Source organism: Barbatula barbatula, assembly GCF_947034865.1.
Source record: "Barbatula barbatula genome assembly, chromosome: 5".
NCBI classification, from domain to species: Eukaryota; Metazoa; Chordata; class Actinopteri; order Cypriniformes; family Nemacheilidae; genus Barbatula; species Barbatula barbatula.
Genome location: NC_136769.1, coordinates 23,725,726 through 23,742,504, shown reverse-complemented (window position 1 = coordinate 23,742,504; position 16,779 = coordinate 23,725,726). Strand labels below are relative to the sequence as shown.

Here is a 16,779-nt window from a genome sequence, read left to right as displayed (position 1 = left end):
CAGAAGGCCTTTCATTCTGATAAAACAGACAAGGCAACACTAACATCTACAAAAAGGACACACGTTGGTTTTTGCTGCTTGTGTTTCTATAGAAACCTCAGGTTTCAATTAGAGTGTTTTCACACATGGCTCGTTGGGAAAAAAAACTGTACAAAAGTGTCTGAACGAGCTGGTCATGTTCCGCTTGACAGAAATTCAGGAGCAGATCGCTTGTGGTTTGAAAGCAATCTATGTATATAACAGGTGATGTGGTGCTTTGCGTGAAAAGTAGAGGTGTGTTTCACAAAGATGCACACTAATCGATGGCTGTGCGATTTGGGGAAAATATCTAATTGCGATTTACATTTTTCGAAGTCAAAGCACAGTATGAGTATAGTTACCCGGCTGAAATAAAATAACCCTTAAATCCATATATGTTTCTATTGTGTTAGTGAATTATTAAAATAATCGCATGTATCCATCGCATGCATCCTCTAGCGATTAGCAAATTGCAACATCTCACATCGTGATTCGATTTCGATTCATCGTTCAGCCCTAGGAGCAGTGCAATAGTTAAAATGATGAAATAATATATCGATGGCTACAAAAGTCACATTTAAACTTTCTGAATCAAAATTCGACCGTTTGGCTTCATGTGGTTGGAAACCTGTGTGACTTTTATGTGCAGGGCTGTACAGTGCGACATATATGTTGCACATGCTATGAACAAATCGGTCTGTGCTACAAATAATTGTAATAGTGTAGCACGTGTGAGATACAGTTTGGCAGGTGCGTTAGACAGAGCTGCTTGTTTGTGTGAAGTGCATCATTCTGCTTGTTAGTGTGTGAGGTTAACAAATTACCACTATTTATTTTCGTTTCTGGATTAAAACTTGTTGTCCGCCTGTATCAAGTCCATTGATCTAGAGCCCTATGATCTTTACGATGTGGGAAAACATGGAAGGAATCACGAAAGCAGAATTCCACTATTTTAATGTCCACTGCTTGTTCTGCGTGTCTATGAGTGAATGAGTTGCACACTTTACATGTACAAGTGTGAACATCGTGGATTTGTCTGTATCTTACTATAAGAGGTCATGAACATGTGAACTTCATCCACAGAGTTGTTGTATGTTTATTTTACAAGCATTTAACTGTTTGTGTGAAGCAACTGTCGAAACAAGCTGAAGCTCAAGGGTCTTCGCAACCACCCCCAAAACAAAAGTTGGCTTAATTTGAACCGGATGATAAAATAATTTACTTGTAGTAAATGTATAAGTGTATTTAATATTTACTATTGTAATGTTCAAATCTACTAGTACACAAGAATTGTACTGCAGTCTACTGTAGTAAATACTACAGTATACAGTATGTTTATGGACAAATGTATCTCTTCTGAGGAAAACACCCCCACACAAACATACACACGCCCGCACGCACACACATACATTCATACACACGCGCACACACACACACATATCGCTTCAAATTGATTTTCTGTTTTCTAATTTTACTATTTTGTGGGACTTGATTAGGTAAAATACGTATTTTTTATTCATTCTGTGAAGTACCGATAAAAAGATTGTTTCTATTTGCATTTATTTGCAGAATCTGAACATTAAAAAAATAAAGAGACCATTTTATTCTGATTTAAAAATGTAAAATAGGTTTATATTGTTCAGGTAAAATTATCATTTCTGTTCCTTTGTGTGAACTACAAACCATATTTCTCCCAGATAAAAATATAGTTTTTATTATTTGGAGAAAATGAAAACAATTTCTTAAGCCTCAAATACTGCAAAGAAAACAATTTCATATTAACTTTTAAGCATTACAACTGTAATATTTGTGTAATAATGTCATGCTGTCAGTCTTTCACATTGCTGTTGGATGACTTTGTCACTGCTTTGATTGAAATCCAACGGACACTGGACAGGAATGTCCACATTACATCTATAAATGATCATTTGCAATGAAAATTTGGTCTCTTAAATCTTTCCGCGGCTGTATATACAAAATATAGCACACAAGTTATCTGGGATCATTTTTAAAAACGTATTACAATTTGACAGTCAGTATTCATTGTCTGGACACAAAAAACAATGTGAAAATTCTTTCAGGCATCTTGTGTCTCCCACTAAAGGATGTGGAAAAATATGAGGCTGAAATGATGCTTTTTTCTTTGAGTAAACCAGCCTATTAATGTGACAACACTGATCTAGGAACAGACGATTAGATAAACAAACCTGATGGTTCTGGGCTGCAACATCTACAACAGTAGCAGCTACAATCAGTAAAACAGGACTGTCAAATGAAGCATTTATGTGGCTTTGTGTGTGTTTTCTGCACCTTGCCAAAAGCGTCTTAGAGCTGAAGGCACTTTGAGCTTCTATCAGGTGCTGTAATCACATCATAATGCTGTCGGTGTGAGCGCACAGCCTTTGAAGTCTGCACACTAAAACTGCATCTGAAAGCACAAGCATGCAGTGCTTAGCCAAACTTCATTAACCATGTCATTCTGGAGAGAAGCCAGTCACAGTACACACCTTCCAACCGCACCAAATACTGTACACTTTTCTTCAACACAAAGCGCATAAACAGCAGTACACATACACCTAGAAGGGATGATATGCAGTGTAATTATTATTTTATTCAACACTGGAAAATGTTTAGGGCTGGTACTGTAATAAGCAGAAGGCCAGCGGGCAACTCCCCACATTCGTGTAGTGTGTGTGTGTCGGTGTGTGTGTGTGTGTTTTGAGGACACAGGAATCTTTGCTCCACAGGAATCTGGCTTGTGTTGCTTGGAGAGGAAGACGGCTTTGCAGTAAACATGGTTTTAAATGCATGGTTCCAATAGCTGCTTTGGATTTATTGGTTCAGGGTGTTGGGGAAAAGACATACAAACTTAAACGAATAGCTCACAGCAGAATGAATATTCTGTCAACATTGATTCCCCAACATAATGTTCCAAACCCATATCAGTATAAAGTAGGTTTGATTCGATAGTCGGTGTCACGGGTGATACATGGTGTCCACCTGCCAACCGATTATATCACTTGTCCACCGCCGCAGAGGTGATGAAGTGAAGGAATCAGGATGCTTAACAGTTACAGAACCCTTTAATTGTGCAAATCTCGTGAACACTAAAATAACTGCAGAGTTAAGACTTCTCTAACATCTGAATAGCATGCAAAGGTTACTTGAATACATCATATTTAAGCAAATAAATAGAGAACAGGGCTCGAAATTAACCTTTTTTCCTTGTTACCACTGGTGCTCCCAACTTCAAGAGTTAGGAGCACCCACCCGAAAAATATTAGCATGGTGGGTGTCAATAGTTGAAAACAAAAAAGTTAAAATTTTAGGATTAAAACATGCGTGTGATGTCTGCTGTCTATACATCACAATCGCTTCATGATTTCTTGAAATAATATTTTTTAATTAAAAAAAGCCTTACATTAGATATGTGAGAGGAAAGTGATCACATTACGCTGTCAATCCTCCTTCCTCTACTGACCCTTATTTCTCATCATAGCATACAGAGAAACAGTTAAAACTGAAAACACATCATGTTATATGCTTATATTGGACAGGTATGAGGAGAACACGATCACTTTTTGAAGATGTTTGCTCGTGAGTATATTTAATATAACGTGAACTTGCAATTGCTACACCTTTATTATGGTGGATTTACACGGTACGGGAAACATGTGGCAAAGTGCAAGCAGCCTCGTTGGTGGAGCGGAGGCGCTGTGCAAGCGCTGCTCGTGCATCAACTTCTATGGGCACGGCTCTTTGCGTGAATGCCATATTTTTGTGAACGCCAGCGGCAGCCACATAGGCTTATATGCGGCTGCCTTGCGGCAATTCCACCCCTCACCGTGTGAATCCACCATTACAGTCATCTGCTGTTCAGCCGCGCAACGTGTGCTCACATTGCAATGCGAACGGAATATGTAACGTAATTAAGTTACCGCTCATGCGCGAGATGCACGCGAGCAACCAAACGCCTCCGTTTAGGGCATATGTATATAGAAAATATATGATAAAGGAGTACCGGGTAATAGTTATTATTATATTATTATTATGGTGTACTTTAATACTGTGCATTTATTTTGTGTACTTTCTGTAATTATTCCTTGGTGTGATCTTGTATATTGTATAGTGCATTTTTGTATATTGTATTGATTTGTATCTTGGGCTGCTTGAATATGCCCAGAATAATAATTTCCTTGAATAGTGCAACCGAGTGCTTCCTGTTCATGTGACAATGAACTCTTGAACTTGGAAATATACAGCATCAGTTCTGCTTGTCTTCACAAAGTGACAATCAATCAGTCATCAGTCCTACTGTGAACATGCACATAGCCAGTGAAGATGACATCATGCTGATGAAAAACTAATCATTCTTCATTTGACCTTCTTTGTCCTTTGTCCACGTTTAGACGGGCAGGTGAGGCTCCACCCCCGGCCCAGTGATTGTTTGCAATATTTGATTGTCCTCATGGCCTCCACATGTTTTTGGGTAGGGATCTGTAACACCTACGTACTTGTATATTAGCAGCTGGATCAACAGATTTGCAGCAAGAATCAGGAAAGAAGGCCATGCGTGCGGTTTTCAGGTGAATTGCGAGGCGAGGGGGACTTTTTAACTTAGGACCTTCTTTATACCGAACGATATGATCACCTTGGTTGCTGATCTGCAGCCAGGATATGCAATATAAAGAACAGCTTAGGGAGTCAAATATGAAAGTTTATTCGCCCAGTGGCTGCAAGCAGGAAGCAATATTATATGATCGCTTTGAAGAGAGGCGGGCAGATCACTGCTGTGTTCATCATCATATGTGCATCAGTAAATGACACTCATCAAATTTACCCCGACCCAGATTATTTAAACTATACAATTGATATACTATACTATACTCTTCATGCATTTTAACAATTGTCTCGTCTCATTGCTTCTCTAATTTTAGTAGAAACTAAATTGATAATTAAAACACAACAATGAACTCCAATGGGAGCTTCAGAAAGCAACTAGCCAGCTAACACAGTTACGTTGTGACGACGTATCTGGAACGGACCATATTTCGTTGCCACGATGTACCAAATAACGTTTCAGCGACGTAACTTTGTGATTCCTATATTCCTTTTGATGACCTTTTCAATGTGGCCTGGGGGTTAGAGTGTTGGGCTTGTGATCAGAAGGTTGCAGGTTCAAATCTCAGTGCCAGCAGGTCATGACTGAAGTGCCATTGAGCAAGGCACCTTACCCCTGATTGTAAAAAACTACTTGTAAGTCGCTTTGGATAAAAGCGTCTACCGTAAATGTAAATGTACATGGAGGATTAAAATAATTTGTTATTAGATTGCTTGCGTTTAAGATTAAAATGGATGTATAATTTTAATATTTTAATATTTAAATATGCATTATACAAAGATAATAATTGGAAACAGACTATTAATATAGCTGTGAAATTATATTACATTATAACAGAAATATATATATAAAATAATAAATAGAAATTACCAAATTACCAAATATTGATCGAATTACCAGATTGTCCAGGTTATCTGAAGAGCAGTATACCACGTCAATAAAATGTTCTCCATGGGATTAATTCACTACGTTATTTGGACGTGGCTACAATGTTTCTGGAACAATAGCAAAAAACGTGTTCTTTTACATTTGTTTCAGTGTAGTTTACTCGGTTACAACATCATCAACAAAGCCAACTGTTGTTTGACACTTAACATGTAAGTAAGACAATCTCTCTGCCTGTTCGGGTGATTCCTGGCCAGGAAAATCTGCAAAGTAGACCAGTCTTTATGCAAAAAGTCTGGCTGTGTGAGACCTGGTTTAGGATATACCGGGGAAATCCTTTATGGGATGAAGAGCATCTAGATGGCTCGCTAAATATAATCTCACGGGTGGCTGTCTATAGCCAGATCTCTTCATCCAGCTCTACACTGCCAGTCTGTGGCAGTCTCTTCCTGTGTCACCTACTTTCCTAACCATCTTCAGTGAAAGAGAATGAAAAACCAGCAGATGGGGAAAAACGTTGTAACTTTCATCTCAGCAGAAGAAAGAAATCTAAAGAATCACTAAATCCATCCACATGCCTGGCTGGTCTAAATCAGATTTTCTGCTATTAAGCTCCATTTCCCTCTCTCAATCTGCCACTCCGAGGTGATGGGGAGGTGTCTTTGATCATATTCTCCCACTGTTTTGCTCTCTGTAATCCATGACCAAAAATAATGGGATTTGGTGTATCTCTAAATGGCAGTTGACAGAAATTAATAAGTTTTCAGGGACGAAAAAATAAACGTGACGAAAAACAATGACAAAAACATCCCAAAACATCACCGTCTTCCGACAGGAGCGAGGTAAAATATCGTAGTGTTTAACAGAAGCTAAAAATGGTGGTGACACATTAACAAAAATAGATAAGGCTACAAAAGAAGCAAGATGGGAAGTTTGGGCAGAATGACAGCTGACAGGCGTGCCGTGGGGGAGCCGGGTGTATTGATGTGTCTTTGAAGTGAGCGCGTGTTTACTGCGTTCTCGGAGACAGCCGCAGCCATGTTTTAGGGCCTGATTGACTATAATCTCTCCTGTCACCCCTGAATGGAAATCTTGTACAAATGCCACATTCTTATTAGTTAACCGGTGCATTTTATTATGCAATGTTTATACGAAACGATTTTCTGCCAAATGTCTGTACTGAGTGAAGGGTTTACGCGCACGTGCAACTTTGGTATATTGTTGCATTGCTTGGAATTTTTTTATTCTACATTCTTATGTAATCTGTCCCAACCTCGAGGTGACAATTTACATAACAGTGGTTTTACCTTACGAACGATTTATATATACTAGGACTGTCAATGTTAACGCATGCGATTAATTTTTTCAGATTAACGAGTAAAATATTTAACGCCATTAACACAACATCCACTTTTTCTGTCATCATTGTCCAGCGTTTCTTTATAAAATCACACTTTTATTCATACAAAGGCCTTGAAATGGTTGGATTGACAGCATCTGGCTGTGGTCAATACAAAAGTCGTTGATCATTCAGGTAACGACAAACCAAAAAGTTGGTGGTTAGATGTTGCTGTTTTGACAGGCGGACTGGCATAGTGATCTTTCAGATATGTCACATTGCTGTAATACTGGCTAGCAGTCAAGGTTTCTGTGTTTGTGGATAGTGGGCAAACTCTGTGTAAACCGCTGGCAGGTGGAATATGTTGACAACTTCTTCCTGGATGATTCACAAGTACACATTACATGTATTCTCATTCTTTGCAACTCGTGTCAAGTCAATTGCCTATAAGGCATGTCTTTTCAAAATGCAAAAAATATGTGCCGACTTTAAACCTGCTTCTCTCTTCATTGCTTCTCTTTAGCCTTATTAAGAAACTTAAAAATAACTGCAAACGTTGTGTGCCGCACAGCTTGTTACCATGGTGATCTTGTGCACATACAGAAGAGACTGTGTTGCTGGAAGCACAGTGGACTTCAATGAAGAATTAACAACATTAAAATTACAATGGACAGGTAAATAATTCATCCCCTTGCTGTCCCTTAAAGGGACTAATATAGTGGCCACGTCGAAGCAAGTCATGGGGAGTGCCACATGTCCATGCTATGGGCCCACTCTAATGTCTCATATATGACAGTCAGCTCAGTCTGACAGCTCTAGTAAATCAGGATGGGCTAGATTTCAGCCTTTTAACAGAACAATCCCTTGAGCCTCTGGCTCAATGGTAAATGGAAAACAGAAGTGGAACCAGTCACATGCCGTTTACTGCCTACAGCTACAGTTTGTCATGGCACTCATCCTTTCCTGAAATAGTTGATTTCTCTGATGTACACCTCTCTGAGCTGATTATCTGACAAACACTGATCACTTAGGTTCAAATAGTGCCTGCTTGCTTGCTTGGCCTGCTAACTTTGGTGTAGTTGAAAATACCAAAATATCGAAATGACATTAAAAGGAGGTCCATGAAAGTGAGTTGGGAATTTGGGCTGAATATGGAAAACTGTCATCCCCATGCTAAATAAATGCAGAATGCTGCTAACGATTCCTCATCATTTGGCACAAGTGGTTTCTTAGCAAGAGCAAAGGCTACACTTACCTGCATTTCCCCATTAATCTCAATCCTGGTGTTAAAGGAACAACACATGCATACAGATGGAATTTTGCCAACATTTACTGTACCTCATGACAATCTGAACATTAATTGCTTTATTCTGTGAAACAAAGAAGAGGAAAGGACTTGCCACTGTTAATGAAGAATATGGTTTTTACCCCTTTCAGAACTTTAGATTGACAGAATAACGTATTCTGGAAAGTCATGTCATATATTTATCATGTTTAAAGATTTAGGCCCTCCATATTCTCCTTTCATTAAAAAAGAGGATTCCAGGAATCAAGATGTTGTGTTCCACAAAACAAAGAAAGTCTTACAGGTGTAGTCGACATGAGTGAACTATATCTTTAACAAGTGGCCCGAGCTGAGCGGTATGAGGGTGTGTGGAAGGAGATGAATAGGACCCAACAAGAGTGAAGAGTCAGCTGCAGAATGATCAGCTGTTCTTTTAACAGGAATTCATTAGATACACTACTTTATATGGAAACTGACCTTCTCAGGTAAATGCCCCCATGATACTGTATAAAGAACCTTCATGTGCCATTTTCTTGCTGCCCCGGCTAGCGGCTCTTAAAGCAGATTTTAATATGAACTGTAGATATCGACATGTTTTTTTATTTTGCTGAAATGCTCAGTGCTTGTCAGCCCATGCACTGATCTTGTTCTTTACAAACAGTTCGGTTATTTGCAAGAGTGACATCTGCGTCCTTTCTTGATAAATTCAGGAGGTGACAACTGCCTTTCCAGTCAATCTGGAAGTGTATACAAAACCAAAATTGTAGCTGGCAGCGCTCTGTCGCTCTGACACTGACAGCTCATCTGAGGTGAATCACAGAAACAGAGGTGCATGTCTCCACTCGTTCCAAACGTTTCATGCCCCTTTGTTGCTTTCCCCTGGAGTTGCTTCAATCTTTCTGTGGTCTAGCAGTAACCTAGTAAGCAGTAGTCCATGTTTCTTTTTTTCTTGGTTGTGTTGAATGTCTTAAAAGTTCAGTGTATGAAATTTAGCTGCATCTATCGATGAGATTACCGAAAACTAATGCCTGTTTAACACAAGGAGATTTTTTGTGATATCTGTGGCCAAAGATGCTTAATTTTGCAGCTGCTTTGTTAACATTTTGCAATAAAAATTGCACGGGGGGGTTACAGAAAAAGTGTTTGATAATGCATAAAATGCTGCTTTCGCAAAATCCTGCAGGGACTGGTACATATGCGGTGTGAAAGCAGAAAATGCTGGAAGTGCTTTCACATTAACTGCGTTTGACCTGCGGTGCCGATCCGTGGCTTCTGTGATCCACAAGTTCAACAACTGTCACATAGATTCACTTTCAGCAGAGAAGCCTTACACACATTTTAACAAACTGTGTAGTTTCTTTCACATAAAAATAGACTTTTAGATATCATTTTTACCGGATTAGGCGTTTTTGCAAATTGTGGTAAGTGTTTAGCTTTTTCTTGCTTTTCCCGGAAATCACAGATGACTTTGAAATTTAGTGGCTTACTTTAATTACATGCACTTATGGTGAAATTACAATCTTTTCATATCAATCTGTGTGATTGTGAGCATAACACATGTACTATCGATTTAAATCAGCAAAAATAGACTTGTGTAAATGATCACTGCATTGCATCGCAATGGACGGACCGCACCGCGTGCTGTGAGAATGATCTTATCCATAAAGGGGTAATTTAATGGTGTTTCATGCATTCTGACTTTGCAATGTTAAATTTGCTGGCTTCTCATGTTTAAGATGGTTAACTTGTCAAAAAATGGGTTGGGTGTATAACATAGTATTTCTGTGCTCGATACATTCCCACAAGGTCCGGCAAAATAGGTTTGGGGAAGTTTTTTCGAACATGAAATTCCACAATGTAACGCCTTTTCTAAGTCCCTTATTGGGCAATTCTACCGGAAGAGGACGTCCATGTGTCAACCAGCGAGAAAAAACTTAACAAAAATATTGTATTGTATTATAATATTTACTATAGTAGATTGTGGTATTCTAGAAGTAAACATAGAGTATGTGGTAAACATAGAGTATACTTTGATATGTACTATAGTATGGTTTAAAAACACTATTGTTCAGAGAATCTAGAATTTTATAGTTTTATTTAATGAACACCGCATATAGGAATTTATAGTCTGTCTGATATTTGACCTGTGTTTTGACTTGCATAACCTTATATGTTTTGCTTAGAGTCAATATGTTTTCTTGTACAGCTGCTTTGTAACAATGAAAATTGTCAAAAGCGCTATATAAATAAAGCTGACTTGACTTGTATCTGCAAAAGGAGGAATGTTAATGCAGTTTACCAATAATATAATAGTATACTACAGTAAATGAACAAATATGAAATGATTGTATAGTAAAATAATGGAAACAGACAAATTGAAACTTGGGAAAAATCTAATTCACATGGCCCTATTTACCCAACTGTAACATACATGTCATTTGTCAGTTACCTGCCTATTTATGTGAACTACAGTTTTTCCAAATATAACACGTTTTATACTTCACAAGTTCCCTAGTCCCTGCTGCCAATGAACACATACAAAGCATGATGCAGTTACCACCACACTTGAGCTGTTGAGATGGTATTGTGCAGGTGATGAGCAGTGCTTGATTTCCTCCAGAGATGTTACTTGAAACAGAGATTCATCAGACCAGAGAATCTTGCTTCTGACAGTTTTCATGTGTCGAGTTTGGCCTCTCTGTCATAAACCTCAGATTGGTGAGGTGTTGCAGTAATGTTTGTCCTTCTGTTGATCAACTTCACGGTCACCGTCCAAACGAAGACCCTTCTCCATCGATTGCCTGGACTGGAGGCCAGCTCAAGTAAGAGATCTAGTTGTTCCAAACTTTTCCCATTAATGATTAATGGAGGCTTTTGAGCTTGTGAGTTTGTTTTGTTATTATGGTGTAAGGCGTGTAGATGCATGTAAAAAAAATATTTAAGTATTAAATAAGCTCCTTCCGATTCGAACTTGGCAGGACAATGGATCTCGCGGGCCAGAGCCATGGACCTAAATCATACTGCCGTCAGAGTCCAATTCAATCTCAATTCAGTGATTAAATATTCAAAGTCTGATGAAGATACCTTTGAGCCTTTTGTTTTCTTTATCATGGATTTTGTTGAAAATCTACAATATTTCTACAAAAGTAAAGAGATGGCATTCCAGACTCCATAGGAATTCAGGACAGGGAGCCGTGATTTGTGAAGAAATGACAAAAGTTAAAGGTTTTTTAAGCACAAAGAATGTCTGAGCATCGGAGGCTGTGAGCTGCAGTCAGGTTTATCTGGAGGAACAAGGCTCCCAGGGTTCTCTGTGCTGGATGGAGATTGGGCAACGCTTGCAGCACACACACACACACACACACACAACCCTTAGTGAGATAAACCTCTGTTGTTAAAATAGACTGGAAAAGATTTATTTTTATCATCCTTTCTACACACAAAGCGCTGGGCGTTGGAACAATCAAACTCTTGATCTTATCATTTCTGATATTCTGTTTCTTATTATTTTATTCCCCTTCAAAACAGCCTTACATTTCATGCAAACCCATTCATGGATTTAATGGATTTTTCTTTTTCTTGGGGATCCGTGAGATGTCTTACAACTCTGGCCAGCATTTTAGGGAGCGTCTGACTGCCTTTCTCTCGCCATCAAAAGAATATGAAATTTAATCTTAAAACATACCAAGTCAATTCGAATCTGAGCGTCCAAAAACGTGAAAATGGCTGAACTTTTTTCTTTGAAAAGGATGTTTCGACCAGAAGGGGAGAGACACAGTATGGTATATGCATGAACAGAGCTAAACACGCAAAAAGAAAGCTTTAGCTAAAGCCTCACGGTCAATAATCCAAGAAATGAATGCCATTCATTTCAATCATATCTCGATTTTTATATTTTCCATAAAGCAAATGTGAGCGGTCTCTAGATATGGTTTAAGAATTTGTTAATTTTGTTGTTGGTTTAAATCTGCTTAATGCGAAAAATAAATGTAAGTAAATATTTTTAGTAGAAATAGTTTCAAACAGCTCACTTCTGTGGGTTTTTGCAACAGCATGAGCAAGAGTAAGTGAAGCTTGCCTTAGCAAACACCTCTAATAACTCGGGGCTTAAAACACTGAGCTATGAAACACTGGTGTGTGTGTGTGTGCAAGTCAGATGTTTTGCTAATCCTCTGAGAAAAGAGCAGCTTTACTCTAGAGGAATGAGTCTGATATCACGCCTCTGGCCAAAAACACTCATCATAGTGATAGTTTACCTCCCTGACCTTTCTCTCCATTAACCTGGTCTTTCTCACAGTTCTCACATATGTGAACATCATCTATACTCTATTTACATTACACCATATGAGTAATACATGCTTTACATGAGCCACAAAATACATCTGAGCTGGATCACAGCATTCTGCTCTTTGAGACTAACCTGCAACCGTTGACACAAGCCTTAACAAGGAACAATTCAAAGATTAAATAATAAATCAGTAATTCATTCACCATTCCAGCACAAAAAAAGTGTCATGCAGTACAAATAAGTGAATGACAAATACTTGAGATGTGAGTGGTATGGATGAAGCGGACAAATGCTCTTTACCAGATTTCATGAGACTAAAGAGGCCGACAGATGGAAACAACCATGGTTCATTTTTACAAGGGATGAAGCACAGTGCTGCTGCTCCTCCTATACCACGTTTAGAAATCTATGTAATGTGAAAGTACGAACATATGGTTTCATTAATCTTAATGGTAAATTTGATTATTCTATCAGACCTGTTGTTATGGACAGAGCCTCAGTCAATAGCTTTCGACGACATTTGTGAAGTCTCCTCATCTGCAGGTCAGGATGCATCTCAGATGGAGGGTTGCAAAGACAATTTTGTAAACAAGTCTGACGTGTCAGTTTGAGAATGGAAAAGCGAGGCGGCATTCTCGTCTGATGGGGATTTATGTGCAGTGAGGTACGCACATATGCTTCCAAAATGGAAGATTCCCAGGATTTATGAAGAGGCCGAAAGGAACGTTAATGTGCCGCAGATGTCCTAAGGGAGGGTGCAGTGAGCAGCGGTCCATGTGTTTAATGAAAACGAATCGCTTTGATGGGCCTATTCAGGATTACTCACTGATCAATACCACCTTGACCAGTTCCTCGCTAAACTGTGCTGGATTACAGCAGTTTCCAGCCCTCGCTTCTTCAGCTGGGATCAAGAGCTTTATGAAGGAAAAGGACTTCCGATGTGGTCGCCTAAGTCTGTCTGCTTCATTCAGACAGAGGCTAATGCATTTACAATTAAGAGCTAGCATAATCCCCTCCAAATGATGAAGGCCATAAGCGACCACGTCTCATGTGACAAGTGTATTCATTTAGCCATGTTTAAGTTGATTTTATGTTTAAGTGGCATGTTAAACAGGTGTGACAGAACTGTTGATTTTGCTGCTATATGTAACTTTAATGTTTCATCTACACATAAATCAGCTATTTAACAAATACATGTAAATCAGTGTTCAAAAGTGTCCTTTACCTTTCCCCTTAAACAGGTTAACCGGGGTTTTTGCAGCATAGAGAATTCAATTGTAAATGTTTTTGTTTTTAAAGTAATGTATTCCTAAGAGCAATGACCCGTATTAGCTTTATTTTATGGTTGTTCAGGTAGTATTGTTCATTTAGTGTCTAATGCTGTGGTCAGATTAGACTTTGAGCCTGTGAAATTAGTTTGGACAGTGCTGTGAAAATGGGAAGGACTGATTCCTCTATCTTTTACATTTCTGTACCGAGAGGTCGCACTGTGACGTTTTGATCTTCCATTGGTATCACGCACTCACGTGACGCAAATTTGCAGGTCAGAGTTCACCAAACTTGAAGTTTGCTATGCAGCAAAATATCTTCGGACAGGCTTGCGCTTCCGGTCTGTCGGTTCATTTTCTTAAGAATGTCCACTTAAAGGTACGGTAGGCATAAAAATGCCTGCGAGTGTGTACATTGTAACCACCCACGCCACGTTTTGAGCTGTTAAAACTTGAGCCGTGGGATACTATTAAATGGGCAATGTTAGTTTAAAGTCATTTAACTTAATAATAATAAAAGCTTTTGTAGCAAGGGCGCTGACATCTTGCCGGTGTAGGTTGTCTCGCCTGATTTATAAAAGTATAATTTCACCTAATATTTGTCCAGTACAATCATTCTTGTGTAACCCTGTCATGTGACCAAACTTTGCAATTTGATGTTGACATTCCCATTGTCAGTTATGAGGCACACCAACCTTCTCTTGGGCCAGCTCTCTTTCAGCCTTGTGGGTCTTCTCCAGGTCCTGTTGCTCCTGATCCATTTCAGACCGCAGCCGTTCCAAAGCCATTTGCTGATCGTGAGCGGACCGCTGGCGCTCCTCCTCCCTCAGCAGGCCCAACTCCATCAGCTGCTGTTTCCTCTGACTCTGAGCCGCCAACAGCTCCTTCCTCAGTGAATGCACCTGCGCCTCCAGATCAGAGATGGTCTGGTGTGAAACACAAATTGTGAAATCTGTTATGGTCAGGTCATTGAGGAGGAAACCTTGAAGCATGTCGGTGAAAAACTAAATTTGGGTGGGGGAATTCCGTACTTAGGCCACAAAAAAAAGAAATAAAGAGAAAGCAACAATAAAAGAGCAATGAAAAAAAATGAAAAAGAGAAAACAAACCGAGCAGGATGAGTGGAGTGTCTGTGGTCGGTTGTAGCCAGCGAGAAGAAAACAGACACCACTGCCTCTGATCTCTGAACCACAAGAGTTCTACATCAAAGCCTTACATTCCACAAAGGTCAGCAGTTTGATTTAATGAGCGAAATTAGTCCAAATGAAAGGTCAGTAACTCATGGAGACAAGGTTGTCCTTGCACATATTATTTCAACAAGCTGAAATGAGACCAAAAACCTCACCGCCAAAGTATAAATGGCCGTTACATTAATGTCAAGGCAGGGAGACAAGAGGAAGAAATCTGAGGCCTTTGCCCAACCTGTCATCATTCAGAGCAGTCAAAAAGTGTCCTTACAAACTGACGAGTGGTTAAATATGTAAAGACGATAATCTGACAGATATATAGACAGCTAAAAAATGAACGAGATGCGTAAATACACATGCGACAAACAATTAACAGCTGTATATACACAAGACTATAACCCATAAGTGTCTGAACTAATCAGGTAACATCTTAAATATCAAATAATCTGTTACCCTCGCGCCTACTTAGTCCCATTGACGGTGTGTTGCCAGTCCCTCGTCTTTACTCCTCACACACCCACACATCTCTGGGAGGAGCCGTGCCAAAGTGCATCACGTGCCCTGAATGCCGGAAAAGCATCTGAAGTTGTTTCTTGGGCACTTGGGGGAATAGCAGCAAACTTCAAAGCCTGTCGCGAAAAAAAAACACCCAGATGCCAAGACTGCGCGCGGGTCCACCGCTGCAACAGCCCACATGCGGTTGCAATGGCACAAAGCTATTAGATCTCGGCTCTGAGGAGCCTTTAATCTATAATTCCCTCTTAAACTGGACTCGGGGAAGAATTTTCTGATGCATCTTTGATGGGCCTGGACGTGCTCTTATGAAATAAAAAAGGCACACTGAAAAACTAGAACAAAAACTGAAAGGCAATAACCATAAAAAATGTGGTATCATTCATAAAGTACACGTCCTTGTTTTTTAGAAAACTATTTAGGATTAAAAGGAAAAGAAAGCCATGTAGGACGGATTGTAAAATTCAATGTTCCTAATGGTGCATTTATACACATATTCAGACTCACTGAATGTCAAAAATAATGTATATCAATACAAAAAACTAAATACAGACTTTTTTGAAGGGTGAACCCCCCCAAAAAATGACACGATCAAACAGGCGAGCAGTGTCAACTGTGTTCAGCCTCAGCGTAAACATGATGCTCGTAAAGTCAAAGATTTGCTTTTAAAAAGAGACGCACCACATCAGACTCTAATGGTCATTTTTTTTCTATAAATGAAGTAAATGTGTGAACGCCTTTTCAGACGGATGGTGCAATCAAAATGTTCCCTGAAACTCATTTGCATGTCTGCAGGAGCTGAAGCGTAGTGAAAAGTGTCTGTGCGTGCTGATGGCTGGCCTGAGATTAAACCTCTTTTCATCACCGAGTGCCCATCTGGTAGTAAAAGCCCATCTGCAGTGACCCAGCACAGCTGGACGGACCGTTGTGATGCTGATGTTGGTGCCGCTTTGTGTATTCCAGAGTCAAAAAAGCCATTTGAAATCAAGACAATGTCTAACAGTCTGATTTCTCCTGGAAAATTCCTAATGTCAACCACATGTCCAGAAATATGACAACATTTAGAAATGCTTTTTGAATGCTTCTTTGTCGCAGTTTACAGAGCTCCCACTATCAGACCAGAAAGATATTTGAAACACTGTTGGAACATAAATCAAAATATCGAGATGAAAACATATTGAGATGAAGATCAGCTGTGGGACCAGTTGCATAAAATAAACTGCTAATTTAAGACTGAAAAAATTCTTCAAGATTAGTCTAAGCTGTTTATGCAACCGGCCACAGATCTCAACACTTTCAGACATCACAATTAAACCAAAAGACCCATAAGAACTGACAAAACAGTATTATTAGATAATTGCAAAAACAACCTTCC

The 16,779-nt window shown here is 39.3% G+C and overlaps 1 protein-coding gene across 4 annotated transcripts in view; it reads right to left on the bottom strand.

Moving 5' to 3' along the window:
• cep112 (centrosomal protein 112) overlaps positions 1-16,779 on the bottom strand; it is a 111,520-nt gene that overhangs the window by 36,188 nt on the left and 58,553 nt on the right. For all 4 annotated transcript variants that reach the window (XM_079457102.1, XM_079457101.1, XM_079457100.1 and 1 more), the window contains exon 21: positions 14,400-14,630. In XM_079457102.1, coding sequence (XP_079313228.1) covers positions 14,400-14,630 — 231 coding nt within the window. The remainder of the gene's footprint in view (positions 1-14,399; positions 14,631-16,779) is intronic.